General features: G+C 39.3%; 1 protein-coding gene across 1 annotated transcript in view; it reads right to left on the bottom strand.

Annotated features, from left to right (window-relative positions):
* The window catches only part of LOC103153833 (transcription factor IIIB 90 kDa subunit-like), a 67595-nt gene that overhangs the window by 3373 nt on the left and 44258 nt on the right, over positions 1–19964 (bottom strand). The window contains exons 10-16 of the mRNA XM_007574898.2: positions 19644–19683; positions 19121–19213; positions 18482–18766; positions 11485–11546; positions 9774–9855; positions 9039–9094; positions 7816–8087 (exon numbers count right to left, since the gene is read on the bottom strand). Coding sequence (XP_007574960.1) covers positions 7816–8087; positions 9039–9094; positions 9774–9855; positions 11485–11546; positions 18482–18766; positions 19121–19213; positions 19644–19683 — 890 coding nt within the window. The remainder of the gene's footprint in view (positions 1–7815; positions 8088–9038; positions 9095–9773; positions 9856–11484; positions 11547–18481; positions 18767–19120; positions 19214–19643; positions 19684–19964) is intronic.

Raw genomic sequence — 19964 nt, 5'->3', positions numbered from 1 at the left:
AAATTGGTCCAAATGTTTGTCTTGGCCACAAATCTTGGCCTGCGCTATGGCTAGTTATACATTTATTCTTTTACATTCATAATCTACAGAAACTCTGGACAATCTAGTTGATTTGCAAGGTAAAGCCAGCAAATAATGTTGTTAGAGTCCTACACTCTCTAAATCTCTATTGTCTCCAAGCACCTAGCTCCTGTCCCTGGAATGACAGTGAAATGGTGTGAATGAGAAGGAGCTCAGACCCAACTTTGAGTGACATGTCTCTCTGAGAAGGAAATCTTTTCTTAGACAGCCCCCAAGAGATAATCAGCAATGAATTTACCACTGGCGGTAATTCCTAAGTAGAAATCCCACCATGCTGGCTGATATTAACATAACTCCCGGGGGCTCCCCACCTTCTTTCATGCCCACCCAGCCGGGTGCCGAGCTCAACTCTCACTGATAAGACGGAGAGTGCGAGTGAGCTTTTAATTAATCTGCTGTAACCAGGGTAAAGGGATGGGAGAGCGGGGAATGTTTCATCTTCACCCCCAACGCTACCCGCCTTCATTCTCAAACCTTATTATAATATCCCAGACAAGGTGGTGGACCACTCACTATGGAGAGAAATATTCAGGTCACATGTGTTAGACAAGAGCAACTCCCCTGTGGTCTGAGCTGGACATTGTCAAAGGAGGGGAATGGTGAGGGACTATAGGTGACTGGTAGAGGCAGAAAAGCAAAAAAGCAAATCTGCAAAATGCAGGCAGAGGTCACAGATAGGTCAAGAAAAGAAGTGACAGTAAAAGTGATGGATCCATGGGTTTGATCAAAAACAAAACTCTGGAGTTTTAAACATGGTGCACACAACTCCATTGAAAGACCAATGACGCAATTTGACTTGTGACCTCCATGAAGGTCACAGCTGAACTGCATTGGTCTTTCAATAAAGTTGTTACCTAGAACTTGAAGGTAGTATCATCTGCACTACCTTGTTTCAAGATGACCAGCCAACTTTACACTGTTACCATTTTAAGTTAAAAATTATCTTAGTGGGAGGAAAAAACAACAACAACAACAAAAATACAGTACTAGTATATTAGAAGGAAATTTGGGAGGGCAGTAAAAGTCAGTCTAGGAGTTGTGGGGTTAGTAATCTGTCGGTTCATCTTTTACAGATTTTTAGTTTTCTCTGTGCACTTTGGGAGTCGGTGAAGTCGTGTCAGAAACGGTTTGGATAACTGGCTGTTCCCATGAATCCACCTATATGACCCAAGGTCATAAACCATACTAAACCATAAACCATACTCCCAATTGGGTTGGGAGTATGGTTGTTAAAAAAATCTATATTTTGATATCATCTGTACTAGGAAACTGAATTATTCAAAGTCTAAACCGGCTCATTCACATCTGCCCAAACTATGGCACTTTTCCTGTAACTGCGTTGCAATAACAGAGACACTTGGCCTCTGTCATCAAACAATGAGCTGATGCTAGAAGATTTAAACTATCATCAGAAAACTCAAACATCCAGAAAACACCATGGCGGTGGGGGGCAGCATCTTTATGCTGGGATGATCCTTTACTTTAGCAGGGACAGGGAAGCTGATCAGAGTGTATGAATGGGATTACAAACAAGCCAATCCTTCAATAGTTTTTATGCACAACCACTGCACAAGACTCCACTGCTGAAGGAAAATTCTGCTGAAGAACATCTGAAGCTTGCTCCTGAAGATTTGAAGCCAGTGAAATACTGGGAGAAAACAGTTTTGTTGGATAATGCTAAAGTTAAACTCTTAGGACTTTACAGCTAACAGCCACATTTACGAGAAGAAAGCTTCTGCACATCACCCCAAAACGAACATGCCAAAAGTGAAAGTTGCAGGTGGAAACCTCATGGTGTGGACTGTCAACGCAAACAGAACTTAAAAGGTCAGATAGAGACACGCCTGAAGATGAAATGAGTTTTGAATCCAATTATCATCAATAAGAAATTAATAGAACAGACTAAGTGTGACGAATATGTTAAAAAAGGAGCAGCACACGTCTTTAGGGTGAGGATGGTGCCAGATGTCAGGTAGCAAAACTCAGGTAGAAAGGAACCGATTTGCTGATTCTGTTTGGATCAGAAGAACCAACCAGCAATAAAGATCCACCACTAAGTATGAGACAAACACACATCCGTGGCTGTTCTCAGAATATAAATTGTGTCTCTCAAAAGGAAACCTTTGCTTAATAGGGAAAAAAAAAACAATACAACTCACTGCCACTTCATATTGTTTGATGTGAGAAAACTTCAAGTATTTTTACTGGATGGTTTAAACCCTTCAGGCTCCAAACTTTGGAGTGATAATCCTCAACAACACAGATCTGCTGGCAAAGGTTTTCCACTTTCTGTCATAATATTTATTCACAGTGAAGCTAATTTCTGTCTGTGTGACAGCAGTCATTAATATCAGCTCCCTTCAGTCCACTGAGGAGGTCAAAGATCAAAAGGCCATCAGCAGTGTTGCCAGGCTAGCGGTGGCAGACTTCTTGGCAGCCTTTTATCACTATGGCGACCATTCACAATAGCAGGGAGTGACTCTCAGTCAGTGGAGCAGGCGACATAGTACAGATAAATCACTCCCTCCAGCAGAGTACAATAGAGAGCAGTGTTCTCACTGAGGTCTTTCCTACCTCTTGATCTCAGCATGTGGAGACATTAGTACAACCCGGTCTGTCCAGGGTCGACCAGTTCCAAATGCTTCAGACGACGTCCAAAACACTGAAACTTAAATATGGAGAACCAGCGCTGCTCAATGGAAATCCAACAGGGTTCACTCAGAGAATGCTTCTTGAAAAGTGGAGAAGAAAATTGTAGCTCACATGCAGTTGAACAACAAGCCACGCACGCAGCAATGTGTGTTTCTTTACGTTTGTGAAAGTATTCACACCCTGTAACCCTTTTCACCTTCAGGCACATTATAACCACAAGTATGTATATTCACTATGTAATGTAAATACACAACACACACAAAAAACTCATAAATTTGAGATTAATCTCAGAAATTTTCTTGAAAAAAAAAAAATGTTTTCGAGTTTTGAAACTCAGAAATTTAAAAAAAAATTTTTTTGGGAAAATTTCAGAGATTAATCTCAAATTTCAGTTTTCTGATGGAAATTTACTCCTTTTTTCTATCTATAATAGCCCTAACATGATGTCATGCATATCAAACTTATGCCAAGGATTTAAAAAGTTATTTTTTTTAAAAACAAAAATATGTCAGAAACGCTCCATTGTTCAAGTCCAGAGCTTATTCTATAATATTATCATTAAACTGGAAGAATCAGTAAGTCATCTTTCCAGCAGCAGCATGAATAACCGCAGCCTTTCCTGGTTATCACACAATAAGAACATCCTACCAGTCCATGCCTAACACTGTCTAATTTCACCATGGTAATAATTAAAGACAGAAACCATTTGCTCCCTGACAGCTGGAATTGTTTCCTTTGTGCATCTTAAGCCACATTTAAATATGACTCTGATGTAGCCATTATATTAATTCACATCTTCAGGCTATACTGTAAGCCACTTAGCATTCATTACAGTAAAACACACGGATCTATTTAGCCTACTATCCAGGTTTGTCTTTCTTAACACTGCACATCGTGTTGAATTCTTCCTTATACATCAGCAAACAGCAGTTTCTCCCCGATCTCATTAACCCATCTTTAAACTGCAGTTAAAATATATACCGTAGATTAATTACCCAAAGAGATGGACCGTGACACAAAATGATATCCAAACTATTAATCAGCCTCCCATCCTGTCCACCCCATTTTACTCCGTCTGCACATTCTCTTTCCCTCCCTTTCCTCTCCTCCGTCGCCGGCTTTATCCATCCACTCAGGCAAGACGCTATGTTGGGCTTTCAGTCTCTGCTGGGTTTAGCCGTGCGTTCCTAATCAGCTTACTGCCAATGACACTCAGCCTGAGCTGAAAAGATGATTGAGGGAAGTAGTTTAGCCAATGGCTGAAAACTGGTAATAGCTTGGTAAGATGGAGGAGGTGGTGCCGGGGGGGTTCAGTAAAACAGAGCAGGAAGAGTGAATAACATGTAAGGTTTTGGGAGTGAAGACGAACACGGCAGGAAAGATAACATAACCTTTAGGTAGCAAGGCGCGCCTTCTTGAGGCTTCAGCAGCCATAAACTGGGCGGCGGCCTCAGGAAACCATCTATCACGCTAAAATCAACTTAATGTGAATGTTGTTAATTGTTGGTTAGGCTGCATTTTGTTTTATTTGGCGGATAAAACAAGGATCTTATCCAAATGGCCCAGTTTTTTTTTACCCTATAGCTTCTGTCATTATTTGTCTGTATTCATTACATAGATGTGTGGCGGTTAAGAAGGATGTCTGGACGGCATTGGATGAGCTGCTGTCACTCAACTTAGCCAAGTCAAATATTTAGAATCAAACAAATGCAGTCATGTCTCTGGTCTTTATTAGAAACAGGCTCATCCTTTAAGACTACAAATCTAAATAAATTAGACTTAAAGATATCAACAAACTCTCGTAGCCACATCCTCAGATAACTAACTATAAAATCTCTGGTATATTTGAAAGATAAACTCAGAATGAGCTAACTGTGAAAAATAAAATAAGACTTGAATGAAACGTCTCTTAACTCCAGTATTTGTAATGTGTAGTGACAATTCTTGAGGGCTTATTCCGGATCTCAACTTGGCATGGAAAAATGACACATACACACACAAACAACACGCTTTTTTGATTTTCGTCTGTCCGTCTCCACTTATCCAACATCAGGTTGCAACTGTAACTGGCCCCAAACACTGAGACTCTCCAGGTCATCCTGGGGGAGTTCAAAGTGTTTCCAGATCAGAAAACATTAATACATCTTTCATTCATGAACTGGTTCAGGGCCCTTCAAATTTCAGTGCTTTGTTGAGAGCTGAAGTCTGTTTCTACGCGGTAGGAGAAGTGTATTTTCTTTTTTTTTTTTTACACATTTTCCTCTAATTTAACAATCCACAAACCTTTGGACTGATCACCAACACAGTGTTCACTCTCACTGCACCTAACAGAGACATAGAACAAAGAAGTTGATAATCAGGCAGCGACTACCAGATGACAGTAGATATGGCATTCATGTTCACTAACGTGAAAGCTGAAGTTACTTGCTGTTGAGGGATTCTTACATGTTATAGAACCATGACTGATCAAAATGGACATAAATCTAGAACTCATCCAATACTATTGGGATCTGTTAAAGTATTGTATAAAGGTGGTTCTAAGTCTTAAAATATATCTAGTGGAATTTCTGAATTCCTCATTGTGGAGAGGCCAGTAAAATGCCAAGTCTGCTGGAGGATTTATAAATGTGTTTAATCTAACAACAAAAGTAGCTTGTGCTAAAAAGAGCATGATAAACTGCAGCAGACTTAACAGACTTATCAAAATCCTTCGGCGTCTCTGAGACCAAACAGCACACTACATCATGATTCAGAACCGGCTTTACAAAGGCCCTGCAAACGGCAACCAATGAATAGAGATGAAATAACCAAAAGATGAGAGACGGAGCCAACAGTGGGCTTTATATCCCCTTAATCACCAAACAGCTGCCCCTACAGGGGTCCACGACAGTTCAAAGATGGCACCCAAAACCAGCATCAACTCAAAGGGCTTTAGAAAACAAAGCCATGTAGGAAAACCAATTCCTCCCAAAAATCAAATACAGTGAAAACCTTTTAGTTTTTCCTGTACTGTAAACCAACACCGATTCAATTCTTCTGAAACGAGCAGAGCGGATCTTTTCTGTGATTGCTTGTTGTCAAAGCAACACACACAGACAAATCCTGTCTGTGGATTTGAGAAGATGGTAAAAAAAAAAAAGAAAAAAAGAAAAAAGGAATATCCCCCAGGAGTGGAGAGGCAAACCGAGCATCTGTCCTCCTGTCGCAGCTGATTATCTTAGTCAGGCGGAAGGAGACGAGGTGGGGCTTTCTAGTGTTTACAGATTGAAGCCAGGGAAAAAAATTTAACATCTAGATCTGAGCGCAGCAGAAGAGGAGGAATGGCTGGTGTGGCAGTAAAGAAACAGCTGGCATCTATCTAGTCTTGATTTAATTGGCTATCTGTTAGCAACAGAGATTATTTAATAGTTTGAGGATCGCTAAGCTAATGTAATTATCGGCAGATGTATATGCCTAAGGTGGTAATTATGAGAGACACACTCACCTCTGACATAACCTACTGATTCTACAAAATCTTATAGCATTGGCAGAAACGGAGTAAACAGTCAAGATGGCATTTTTGTCGAAGGACAGCTGAAATTTTTTCAGAGGAGATGAGAAGATTTAATAGGGTTCTACATTCAAAAGGCACTCAGTGTTGTCTGAAATACAATCTAAAACAACCATCCTGATGTAGCAAAGGTTGATAAACTCTACTGACTCTACTCACCTTTCCAGAAGGATCCTACAAACTTAACTTTGTATTTTTCAGAGATTCACAAATACAAGACAATGAATCCGTCAATTTTTAGATTGATCGTCTTTGATTGCTGAGGGGCCAGCTGGAAGCTAAAATATTTAATTTCTTTCAGTCGGTGAATGCATCATTTGTAAGCACTACAAGGCTGAACTGGCACCAACCCTCCACCCTCCCATTTGGTACAGATCCTGCTGCTGTGATAAAAAAAGTCAGTTGGTTGTCTTTAGTATTGGAAAAAGTGTTTAAAATAAGTTCAGAGGGCTATAGAGATGTAAAAGTGGTGCACTGATTTTTCGGCCAGCCAATTTATCTGTGCTGATTTCCTTCATTTTGGGAGATCAATGATCAGCTGTTTTTTACATGTGAAGCTGATCTTATCCGATCTTATCTACCTTGGCAAAGGTCTAAGAGTCAACCACTGTCCTCTTTTGATGTAGCAAAGGTTACAAAGGTTACATCAAAGGTTACATCTTTGGTGTCAATCAACAAGTGAGAAAAGTTTGATTGACACCAGGATATGTCTGCACGTTTGCAGTCAAAGATAGTCACACCGCTGTTGCCAACTCAACAACTTTCTTGCTATATTGGGCAACATTTCAGACAAAGAAAATTGGTATCGGCCAAAATCGGAATCGACAGGTTAAGTTTTTTAAAAGGTTGGTAATCGGCGATCTGTCAGAAAACTGCGATCAGTGCACCCATACTGAGAGGTCTTCAGCCAAAGACAAGACAGAAATCCTACAGATGCTAAAATCTGATGCCACTCCATTTTTGTTTACATTTCGTGAAGAAAGAAGTTTTGCTCATGCCTTTTTAGGGGTTTTTATGCAGTTTCCTTCAGTGGTTCTTGGTGCAGGCGAGGAGGGGAACAGGTTTTTCCCCTCCTCCAGGTTTTTCAAAGGCTTTGGTTAGTTTGACAATTTTGCAACTTTAGTTCCCAATCAAACCGAGTCTACTGGACTATCAGAAATAAAAACACTGTGGCTCTCAGGTGAACAACTGGTTGGGAACCACTGCTCCATGTCTCAGCTGTTTGAATATTTCCATGACAAGTACTGGCTACGTGCTGCCTCTTCTCCAGTTAGTGCTACTTGTTGCTTTTGTGGACCTAACTGCTGAATACTAAGATTACTTGCTTTTCCTCAAAGATCCAACATCATCACTTGGATATTGTGTCCTGAACATATACTGCAGCATGAAAATCACTTAAAACAACGTAAACGAGCTGTACGTTTACGTTAACTCTTCCAATTCTGATTTTGTCAAATTTACATACCTGCTGTCTTGTTAGGAACATCTTAAAGTAAATGTTCCAACATTTTTAAGCTAACAGGACAACCTACCGTTTTCCCAGAGTGCTGAGCGGCATGCTGAGGCTCAGTGGGGTTCTAGTGGGCGCAGGTCTGCGGGTGCAGGCGGGCGTCCTAGGGGCTGGCGGCCCCACCTTCGGTGAGTCCTCTGCACCAGCCGGGCTGCTGCCAGGCTTCACGACGAGGTCCTTTAACACATCATAGTTGATCTTGGTGGATATCTTCTTCTGCTCCAACATCTTCTCAATGGCCTCATCAGCAGTGCTGGCTCTGATGGCAGGGTGCTTCTTTGAAGGCCGTCTGGGCTGTTCAAAACAAAAAGGAAGCCTACGCTTGACAAACTGAAGTGTAGAAAATGTGACATTATTTGAAACGTCTGTCAATGACAACACTGCCAATTAGTTGTTAATCTAGAAGCAGACAAACAAAATAAACATTTCTACAGCTTGGCACATAACCACAATGTATTTTACTGGGACCTAATGTGATACATAATTATCAAAAGGGTTTACAAACAAAAAACAGACAACTTGAAGTGAGTTTTTAAAAATTATTTATTTAATCCCCAATTCTCTGAGGTGAATGACCTTCTCATTCTCAAATCCATCCATCCATCTTCTGTACTCCCTTGTCCCTTAGTGGGGTCGGGAAGGTTGCTGGTGCCTATCTCCAGCTAACGTTCCAGGCGAGAGGCGGGGTCTTACTATATTTTAATATAGTAAGAATATATAAGAATATATTAATATTTTTTTCTTAAATCTGCTTATAAGCAGATTTAAGAAAAAAATATTAATATTCTTACTTTCTTGCTGTGTTGTGAGAGATGAGTTGCTATAAAACAGGCTTTTATTATGACATTAACAAGAAATAATTGGCTGCACAGTTGTTCATTCTTCAATCAGGAAAAGGTCTGATTTTTCGGCTTCCTACTGGCCAGTCTCTAGTAGAAATGAAAACCAGCTCCTGATTTCCTGATCCAACTTGTAAATTTTTTTTCTACTTTTGCAAAGTAAATGGCATGTTCTTTTCAGAATGTATTTTTAGTGCAGATTTGGAAATCACAATTACTTTAAATATTAAAAACATATCTAAGGTACAGCACAAGTTAAGCTTTTAATAAAAGCCCACCTTTGCCCTTTCGTCTGACTTTTACTTTCAAATTGTCATTTTTTACTTCACATTTTTTTTCATTTATCAGCTATTTGTGTTTCTGTTGAAATTCCAACAATAAACATTTCCAGGCTGATTGGCTTTACCTTTTTTTCTTTATAGATCCCAAGCTCCTTCTCTTTTTGGATCTTTGCTTCCTTTTCTGCAAACAAGAAAACGGGCTAAATGTCGCTAAATCACAAATGTATGCAATACACAAAAGAAAAAGTTTTGCTATTAATTGTCAACACAATGACAGCTAGATAAAGAGCTCCAAAGATATCACATTTTCCAGGTTCGTAAAAAAATTTTAATAAAAAAAAAAAATAGAGAGGGAGATGAAGTAGGTCAGCTATGGTAGCTTGACTTTGAAAACCTTCACATATAGATATACTGCAGAATTCGGTGCTTTTTGGTAAAACATTTTTTATAGGGCTGTTGTCAGTTGCTATGATAACAGGTCTGTGAGTAGAGTAAAGCCAATAGAAGGTGAAAAAAGATATGAGTGATTGAGTTATTTTTTTGTTCACCAGTTTTTCTGTGGTACTTCCCATTTCAGGTGGCGCACTGCACTAAATTAAAAACACCTACATGTCCAGGCTTCATTTTAACAATTAAATTGTTCTACTGAAGCATCCCAGCTATGAAGTAAACAAATAGGCTGTTTGCCTTCCAGAGTTGGGCGCTTGTGCAAAATTTCCAAATGTAAACAGTAACTGGATAACGATATAGAGCTGACTTAAAAAGTGAAAGGTACATCAATGTATGAAATCAGTCAATATATTTAAATAAAAAGAAAATTCTGCACACCCTAAGCTGATCAGTCATGCGGCCTCCAGTACCTTTTTGCGCTTTTAGGTAGTCTGCATTTTCTGCCATCCACAGTGCAGTTTTGATTTGGACTTCTCTGTCACTCAGCAGATACTACAGAGATACAAAAGAAAATAGAACAGTTAAATTCAAGAGGACATGTTTTTCCACATTTGGTTCCAAAATATGTTTGTAAAAGAGACGTTGAAGAGTGACTCAATCACTGCAGGGTGCTCAGCTTTTGTGGCTGCAAAACAAGGCCGAATCGTCACCCATCCAGAGCCATTTAAGATTCATCTGTCAAAAAATCAGACGGCTTTTGGTTTTCCAGGACTAAACTGTGCAAAACCAAAACACTGCAGCCACATTCTGTTTAGAAAAGAGAGGATTCATTTTGGCAACTCTTTCATTCACTTGTTTGGCTTTTTCTGTCACCCAGTTCTTTTGTTCGCAGCCCGAGGAAAGTTAGTGTCAGTTTTCACAAGTCCAAGTCTAATTTAGTCTTGACCACATGTAAAGTTGTAAATGCTGGGCCCTTTATGCAAAGTAATCAGATTACATTACATATTTATCTTCTTGGGACAATAGGCTGAACTTAGGGGCACACCGCAATCTAATTGGCTGGATGATAATACTGTGGACCAGTCAGTGTCTGCACATGTCAAGCTGTTGGGATGTGATACAAAGGTGTGTGTGAGTGTGTTGATTCAGGCATGTTGCAAGACCTACTGATAGCAGAAGACCTTGAAGATTCTACAGTTCTCAGTTTTATTAACAAAAACAAAGTTCAGGTGGGATTCCATAAAGTTCACAGAATGTTGTTTTAAGCCAAAACTGTACAAAAAAATATACACATTTTGCATTTAGGAAAAAAACCCAAAAAAAAAAACCTTTTGTCTAAGTATGTTCTACATCAAACTCCTAAAGTGGCAGGTTTAGCTTCATCCGTTTATATTTTGGAAAAAAATATCTTCTAGTAATTACCTTTTGTTATCGAAATGGCTGAACTTTTTCACATGTTGATGTTGGAAATATTATCTTAGCTGTAGATTCATCCTGTGCTATAAATAATCAAATATTCAGTAAAGGAATGCTGTTATTACCTTTTAGACAACAATTACATTTTTTCATTTGGAAAAAAAAAGAACTGAATTGTGTATTTGAATGTTTTAATGTATTTCTAGATCTCAATAGGTTGATCGAGTTGCACGGCACCATATGATCACCTGTCCAGAGCAACAATGAGCAGAAGTGACCGGGTCAAAACAATGTCACACATCCTGAGCAGCAGAAAGCAGAGCTGCTCTAGATGATCCATGTCAGTCCTATTCATCTTCCAACTCCCCACAAAGGCACATGTTTGATAATAAAAGCCGATGTCTGGATTTGTTTTTGGCTCAATGCTGAAATCTAACATGAAGAGCATGTAAATCTAAAGTTTTCTATTGTTCCGATTCCACATCTTTTTAACGACGCCAGACATTCAATTTAGCCATCATAAAAAATTAGAGTGCTCCCACTTTTCATTTGGCTGAACTGTGTGAAATAAAAGGTATCTATAACAATGTTCAACAGAACTCAGAGATTAACCCTGCAGCAATCACCCTGTCAAGCTTTGATGCATGTTAAACATTAGATTTTTTTTTTTTTTTTTTTGAAATAATTGTAAAGTATTTTCTTCTACATGTAGGGATGTGTATATATGTTTTCATACATGAGGATCCATGAAGAGGTTTTACATACCAAATTGATCTCACTGTCATCTATGCCACTCAGGTCCAGCTCTCCGCTGTCAGCAGTACCATCTGTCATAGAAACAATAACCAGAACGGACAAGTTGAGACAATATTCTGTAGAGCACATTGTTACTGCAGCTTTCCCATTCCAGAGTTTACCCATAGAGAAAAATAACCAAAATATACGTTTCTAACAGTGACCCTGCTCTGGATTATCAAAAAAACACACAATCTCCTTTATAGATTCTCTTCAAATGAAACACTTGATCTCAAATAAGAATTTTATAGTTATTATACTTTAAAATTATTAAAATTTTTAATTTTTTGGATCAAGAAATTATTTTGCACCATTTTCTTGTGATTGACAGTTTTTTTAGCACTGTCAATCAGGCTTGTGTATGTGGGAACAAACTCAAGATTGCCTACTTGCTGCAGCTGTGCAGCAAGTAGGCAACCTAAACTTACAGAAAAACTGTTGCTAGCTAACTACAGCATTCACTGCAGGCTCTGCTATGGGGGAAGAGCTGTAAGGGAGAGCAAGGGGCAGGAGGGAGGTTGTGGGCAATGGCAGTGCTAAGATCCGCCCCCTGGCTTTGATTGGTTGTTTCTGACAGAGAGTTGCTTTTCTCCAGATGGCAGTAGGACCACAGGGAGAAGGCAGAGGAGCTTGATTTTTTCACAGATTATCTGTCTCATTATAAGGCCAGGATAAAGTGACAGTTGTAGCAAATATGTAAAAAAAAAAATAATTTCTAAAAGTTAGCTACTGTAGCTTTAAGAACGTCCAATGAGCATGAGAAGGCAAGCTATGCTGACTGACACTTCCACCTTCACCATGAAACAAGGAAAGCAGCCATCATTGTTGCTGTGGCTTTCTTGCCGTCACATCTGTGTATCCTTGCATAAACTGGATAACTGTTTATACAGAAAGTATTTTGCATACTTTAAATATTTTGGCCAAAGACGTGTCAAACTGTAGCATCTTCCAAACAGATGAAGTCATTTCCAGACAGCAGAAAGAAGAAATCATCTACACAGAGTGAGTCCACAAAATGAAATCACCAAGAGACGAGTGGAATGACAGATGAGAGTAAGGTGAAGCTTAAAAATCTGTTACACATATTCAGTGTGTGATGTGTCCATCACTGTGTATGAGAATCAAACATTTAAAATGCTAGAGAGCAGCCATAAAATGTTACGCCACATTGATGAATCAAACTCTGTTTTTATTTGATTCTCTCAAATGGACTGATCAAATCCGAACAACAATACATTAAATTTTCATTGGATGTAAAAGAAAGTAGAATGTGAAATACCAAGTCTTTAATTTCACCCTCAGATTCTCCTGTGCTGCTCTGCCTGATCAGTCTGTGGGATTTCAATGTATCATGTGATTAATTAATTCACTGCGTATTGCGACATACCTAAGAAGAAGCATGAGGAGTTGTGTAAAGTCAAGATAAAAAAAAAAAAAAACAGCCAAAAAATGAATAAGAGATGAAAAAGGGGGTGAAATGAAGAGATCTTCATTACTGGAACTGCATGGGACTGTAAGAGCACTTTTTGCACTTTAGCAAGCACTTTATCACTGTACTTCAAGCATAGATTTGCACATCAATAACAATTGACACACAAGAAGTTTTAACTGTATTTGAGTATTTTTGGTGGTTAGTATGTAGCCTTTTGTTCTGGATTCTGCACAGCTGCTCCTCATTGAGAAGCGAGGTGGTTCCCTGTGAAGGGACGATAATTGTTACTCAGAACAAGGAGCTACTGGTTTATAAAACTTGAGCAAATGTTTGTGCATAATATGTTAAGTGTGGAGGTGCTAAGATGGAATGACTCTCCTGTCTTTTCTGTGTCTCCAGGGTGTTTGGACATCTGGACATCATTTATAGGTTCTGGGGGAGGCCATGGAAAAAGCATGAGAATTGTTTGTGAGTTTTTGTGGCGTTTCATAATGGTGCTTATGGTGTAAGGATAAAACATAAAATATTTGTAAAAAGTAAATAGAAATGCTTGTATTTGATAAAAGGTATTTTATTCAACTAGGTTGAAATTGGTAAATTGAGATCCCCTGTGATATGGAGGTGGTTGGGACTATTTAAGGCTGCAGTTGCACCTGGTATTGTTCTTGCTGCCGTGTTCTGGAAGAACAAACTATTGCTGTTTCCACCTTACTCTGCCTCGACTTTCATCTCCACTGTAAATCCAGCCGCAAAAGGCCGCCTTGTTACAGTGGGTGACAGTCAAATCCGTTGTGACAGCAGAAAAAAGGGGAGTAGTTTCCTGCGTTGGCAACGCCTGCTAAATGGTAGCTGTCATTTCCTGTCAGGCCGGCTGTGCCAAACGGGAAGGTTTCCCTTCATCTCCTTAGGCCAGAAGACGCGCATCATCTCCAATCAGAGCAAAGTGCTGTGATGGGCTGCTACTGCACCGACTGCTGCAGGCCCCGCAGACGCACAGCGTGATGCTGTTTGAGTTCGCTGCATAACAAGCTGTCCTACGAGAATACCACGAGTCTGAAGGAAACATCAGACTGGCTCTGTATCAGTGACACCTGTCGTCTCAGACTGTCAAGGCCTGTTTGTCTGCCACCCAATCATGTCAACCTTTCCCCTGAGAGGCTGTGCCCATTCAGCCACATGGCTGTCAACTTCAACTGTACCAGATCCAAAGTCGGGCCGCACAGCTGTCCTGGCACAAATACAGTGAAGAGTGGGTAAGAAAGATGCTATCAATGTTTTATAAGTCACAGTCAGAGGAACCATTAGCCTCATTTCTTTCTCTCGAAACGCAGGTGTGAAAATAATTACCTAACAGCTGAAACATTAGCTGGTGACTAAATGTAAACAGTTTTCACCTTGCTTAAAAACAAAGCCGTTTGGAAATTTCTTTTGTAACATAAATGTTGTATTCCCTGTTCTTTAGAATAGGGAATACAACATGGTAAATGCCACAGGATACAGTGAACGATAGAGAACTCCAATCTAGCTGTTTTCTGCTGTCAGTGTGACACACTTACGCTAATAGCATGTGTGATTTTTTTGTTTAGCACTTTTGTTAACTTTAAAAACATTTAGCGCACTTATCTTCCCCCAAACTAATTTTCCCAGACAAATTGTAAAATGCTGATTTATGTGACTGTTTTGTAAACTTTAAGGTGAATAAAGTTTGAAGTCTGGGATGAGGTTTTGATGATCAACTCTTTAAGTGGCTAAACTTTCATATTCATGCTCTTATTTTAAAGTGAATGAAGACTTTATGCAGCATTCAGCCTGTTTTGGTACTCAATGACTACAATCTTTCAAGGGCAGATGTAAATGAAATTGAAGTTAGAATTAGCTTCTTCTTCTTGTGTACTGCTGACCGTAAGTAATATTTATGATTAGTGCTACAGAGTTACTGCAACTAACTTTTTAGTTAGCAGTGGCTAACACTTGAGGTGTTTAAAAGAGAAGTTAGAAATAATGGAGATGTGAGAAGTTATGTAAAAGCTGTGCAGTTTGTGGAAATGTTCAGTTAATTCAGGCTGCAATAGATCAGATTTTTCTGTAGCCAATGAGAAGGCTGAACACATTGTTTCACATTGAAACTGTTAACCTCCATTATGAACATACCAGATTTGGCTGTTTCATCAGGCATTGCTCACTGAGCCGGTTCTTAATGTAAAGACAGCTCAACATCTCAGCTCCGTCGTCTGTTGGTCAGTCTTTTAAAATGGGAAACCCCGTTCACACAATTTACTAACACACACACAGTAGGAAGCCAGACAAAAGAACATTAAGAACAATAATTTGGGCAGAGGTCTGCTATTAATAAGCCCTAAAAACACTACTATTATTCTAGTTTCTGCTTTATAATGGCAGAGGGGGGCTGAACATACAGACGGCTTCTGAGAAAAGAATGACTCTCCTCTAATTACACCATTGAGGTCAACCTCTAATTCCACCAGCAGCCTTTAACCCTTCTGTCACAGCCATTTGTCATTTTAAAGGAAATTTTGTCATTTGTGGCTACATGCAATGAGTGCTGTGGTCCATGAATCAAGAAGGATGACTTGGGCTAACGTCATTCTAAATCCAATAAAAAGGGAGACGTTTACAATTAACTGAAGGACTTGTGGAGTATAAGAGCACTTACTCAATGTAGTTGTGGCTCTTTTCACTCAGAATGTCACCCATAACACATATTTCCATAGCAATATTAGGTCAAGGAGGCTATCTGGGGACATTTCTCATCAAGTTACTGCTTGGTTTGACCTGCAATAAGGATGTTTTTTTTAAAGACTTTTATTCGAACCAATTTCATCATATTTGTTCCCATCATTACTAAGATTTATGATTAGCTAAATGCTTTTTAATCCCCTTATTTTTCCTAAAGGACAATTTTTATGTTTTTCTCTTCTGGATATGCAGTCATAACAAAAAAGTTTTAACGTATTGTATTTTAATCTAATATATATATATATATATCCATGCTCACACTTTTATTTCCAAATTAATGATGAAACATAGTAAACAATAGGATTGCTTTATAGAATCCATCAAAAATACATTTGTTTTCGTAAAGGGGCAGTATTGTGAGTTTTCCAGGCACTATGTCAAGTAAGTATGTTACCTTTAGTTATAATAAAAATTACAACTTATATATATCACATATGAATTAAAAGGAAAACTAACTTTGTAATTTAATGCCTTGAAATTGGGCCTCTGTCTCTTTAAAAACTCTAGTTCTCCAGTTCTTTCTGATACTCTGCCTTCATCACAACATGGTTCCTCTATTAACCCCTTATCAACATTTTTACCAGGATTGCACTGAGAAGCAGTTCTCCCAGGAGTTTGCTAATTGCTGCTGGCTAGTCTGAAGGATCCTAGTGGGGAAGTCATGGAGGACAGCTGCTCTGTGAGGCAAAAGCTTGGAAATTGCAGCTCTGAGGAGGAGATACACCTTGAAGGCGGGGCTAGGTCCAACCAGGCATTTTCCACACCTCAAAGGTCAAAGGATTTCTCTAACATGCATGAACAGAGCAAGGCAAAAATTTGTTTGTTTTTCATGAGGGAATAACATTATAACATCACGCAAAGCTCAAAAAAGTTGATTTTACATAATACTGCCCCTTTAAGACAGAATGTTGTGAAGTTTGATGGTTTAAAGTGTAACAATCCTCTGTCAGGAATCTTTTATCGTTAGCTTGCTTCCTTACTTTTCATGTCAGACAGAAACCTCTGCCTCTCCTTTTCTTCACACCTTGTATTTAGTTTTCATAAGGATGAAGTAACCACAGCCTCTCCCCACTGGAAGCAAACTGTTGTGATAAATACATAAAAAGAGAAGCACAGGTTGGATTGCTACGTACATATGTTTACCTAACTGACACCTAAACACAAAGCCAACTCAACTTTTCTGCTGGCAGGAAATAACAGAGTGCAAGTAATTGCAGCCTTTGTCACTGTGGCCCACAAACAGTTGCACAAATAAAGCCACTGCAGGGATCCGTCATCCGTAACCCATAATTACCTCATTACAAGAGTAGGAGGCTCTGTGTACCTAACCTTCCTTATCTGGGTGTGCAGAGGCGCTGATGGATGTGATGTAATGGTGACATGCTGCTGCATTAGTTCTCAGGAAACGTGTTTTTATGGCTCTCAGTGGGAGGACGGGGTGGGAGGTGAATGTGTTCTGATGGGAGAGGAAGGACTGTCTAATGTATGGAAAACATCTTAGGAAACTATGGCTCACTAGTTTGAATATGTGGATCCGAGTATCACAAAAGTGTTCATTGCTGAACCAAAGGCTGTTTTTGATGCATTTCCCACAGCTGCACTAGACGGTGGGAGGATTCACTTCAGAATTGTATTTCATTCTGTAGAGATGTCAATTTTTCAGTGTCTAGCGACTCGATTGGATTCCGATTTTTAGGGTCATGATTTGATTCAGAAACCAATTTTTGTATTCAAACAGTTTGGAGATTCTGTTTAAATTATGCGACTGGCAAGAGGAAAAGACAGTCTGAACAAGTAGAACATTTATTTAAAACGATTCTAAAAGGATCCATGCTGTTTCAAATTCCAAAAGTTTATATTTAAACAAAAATAGGTTTGCACATCAAATTCTTTAACTTAAGCTCAGTTCACACTACATGATTTTTGCCCCAGTTTTGCCCTTTGGCCAATGATAACCAATCATGACCAGTTAGCTTAGCTGCCTGAACTTTTGTTAAAAAGTCTCAAAGAATTATTCAAAATCCATAAGGTGGCCGAGCGGACGAATAACACGACAAGCAGTTACAACTTAAACGCATTGCAAAATCAATGTTTGAGAGTTTGATTTGACTCAGAATTCCCAGGATTAGCAATCGAGATTCATTACAGAATCAATTTCTTTCTGCACCTCTATAATTCGGAGTAATATTTAAACAGAAGCAGCAATGGAGTCACAACTGACGTAGAGGTTGCTCACACCTTCTGCCTTGCTCTCTGCTAGGCTACAGCTAGTTCCCCACAGCACAGCCTGTCATGGATGCTAAGGCTAGTTAGGGTCAAATAACGTGTTGACTTATTGAAAGGTAATTGGCTTGGCAGTAATTATCCAATTTACAAGATGAATAGCAAAGACGACTGTATCATCATTCTGATGCTTGTTTTTCAGTATTTTTATGTTTTTATGATCTATAATTGCTGGGATACTGTATAACCAGAAATGTTTGGAGCAAGTCGTTCATATGTGGATGGGAGACAGTCGGCGCATTCGGGTTAAAGAGCCAATCACAGTGGGCTGCTAATGGCATGGGTCCAAACGCAAGAGAAACTGGCCACAAGATTCAGATAAGTGCATCTCTAGTAATTAGGGTTTAAGGCGTAATTAACATAACTGGGGTAATTCTGTTGGTACATAACTGTGCAACATCGGAAGAATAGAAGGAAATGGAATAAAAAAAAAATCCCAAAAAATAAGAAAAACTACATAAAAATTACCGGCTGAGTTTCTATTGGCAAACTTACCGATGTCCACGTCGTCCCTGACAGAGTGGCTGAAGGTCTCTGAGAGGCCCAGAGAGGACGAGGAGGTCATTCTTCCCAGTATGGAAGCCAGTGAGGGACCTTTTCGCTTGGGGACATTCTCCTCCTGGTCCTCCTCCTCTAACTCTCCCCCCTCTAGTTTGATGAGAGCCTCTAGGGTGAGCTCTTCCAGCTCTCTACCGAAGTGCTTCGCCACGGCGTGAAGCTCGTCGCCTTCGCTCGGTTCCTCCTTAGATGACGAGGAGCTGCTGTCATCACTTAAGATATCTGAGGGGAGAAAACGTGATGTGAAGACATAACAAAATCAATTAATCGTTAATCTATGACACCAATTCATTTAAATCTAATGTAGCAGAACAATCCTCACAGTGGGTTTAGTCAAAAAAAGCTTTTCAAAGATTGGTGATTGGTCAGAAAACTGTAATCGGTTATTAAATATGTATCTGGATGAGTTATGTATTAAAAAAAGAGATAATTTTGACAATTTTAACAACTGCTTGAGCACAAGCAACAAGTACCGACTTTTAAAAATTAGTTGGGCTTCTCTACACAAGTTAACTTTCATTTCTGAATCAGACAAGGTTCCTTCCCACCTCTGAATGTGGGTGTGATTTCACCCACCTTCCTTGGTGTAGGCAGCGTAAACTCCTCTCAGCTTGGGCCTGCAGCTCTCCAGCTCTGCATCTATTTCATCCTGGAATTCCTGGATTTCATCTGATTCAGGGAGAAGTGAAGCGGTAAAACATTTCAGATCTACAGGCCAGATAAACACTGGATTCTTTGGAAGCTTGGTTGATTTTGCAACCGCAAACTTCAGCGTATTTAATGGGATTTGTGTAAAGCCAAGACAAAGTAGTGGACAATAATGAAGGGGAAAAGACATGATAGGTGGTGTTTAACTTCTACATATGGTTTATTGTGACATGCCTTCATGTTTCATCCCCTAATGCAGGGCTATCCAAAGTTTGGCCTAAATGTAATAAAAGTGATATGAATATGTTTGAAAAGCACTGTAGAACATGAAAATAAACTGAGAGTGCTAGTAGAAGTCAAAGTTACAGATCACCAACAAAGCCAGCGAACAGAATTTGATTTGACCTTGAGAATCAGAATTCCATTTGGAACAGCAATATTATTTTCATACCTTCAAAGTCACCTATCTTTTTCTGGAGCTCCAGTTTCAGCTAGAGGGGGGAAACAAAATACCAAATTATACAATGAAAGGCTTTTTCTAAATCTGACCTGTAATGCAGAGTGAGAGGATAACAGGAGTCTGATGTCAGTGCTAATACAAGACACGGCTCAGGAAAAATGCTCAGCGCGTTTCTCCAGAGGTTTAATTATGATTTAAACGTCTGGTTACGTTCAAGTTTTTGTTCACTTGAAAAAAATTAACAGTCTTAATTCTGATGTAGAGAGATAGAACATTAACTATGGAGCCAGAAAAACATAACTTCACCTAACA

The sequence above is a fragment of the Poecilia formosa genome, unplaced genomic scaffold (genome assembly GCF_000485575.1).
Source record: "Poecilia formosa unplaced genomic scaffold, Poecilia_formosa-5.1.2 Scaffold364, whole genome shotgun sequence".
Taxonomy (NCBI): Eukaryota; Metazoa; Chordata; class Actinopteri; order Cyprinodontiformes; family Poeciliidae; genus Poecilia; species Poecilia formosa.
Note: the sequence above shows the minus strand (reverse complement) of the source record. Positions and strands in the feature narration are given on the sequence as shown.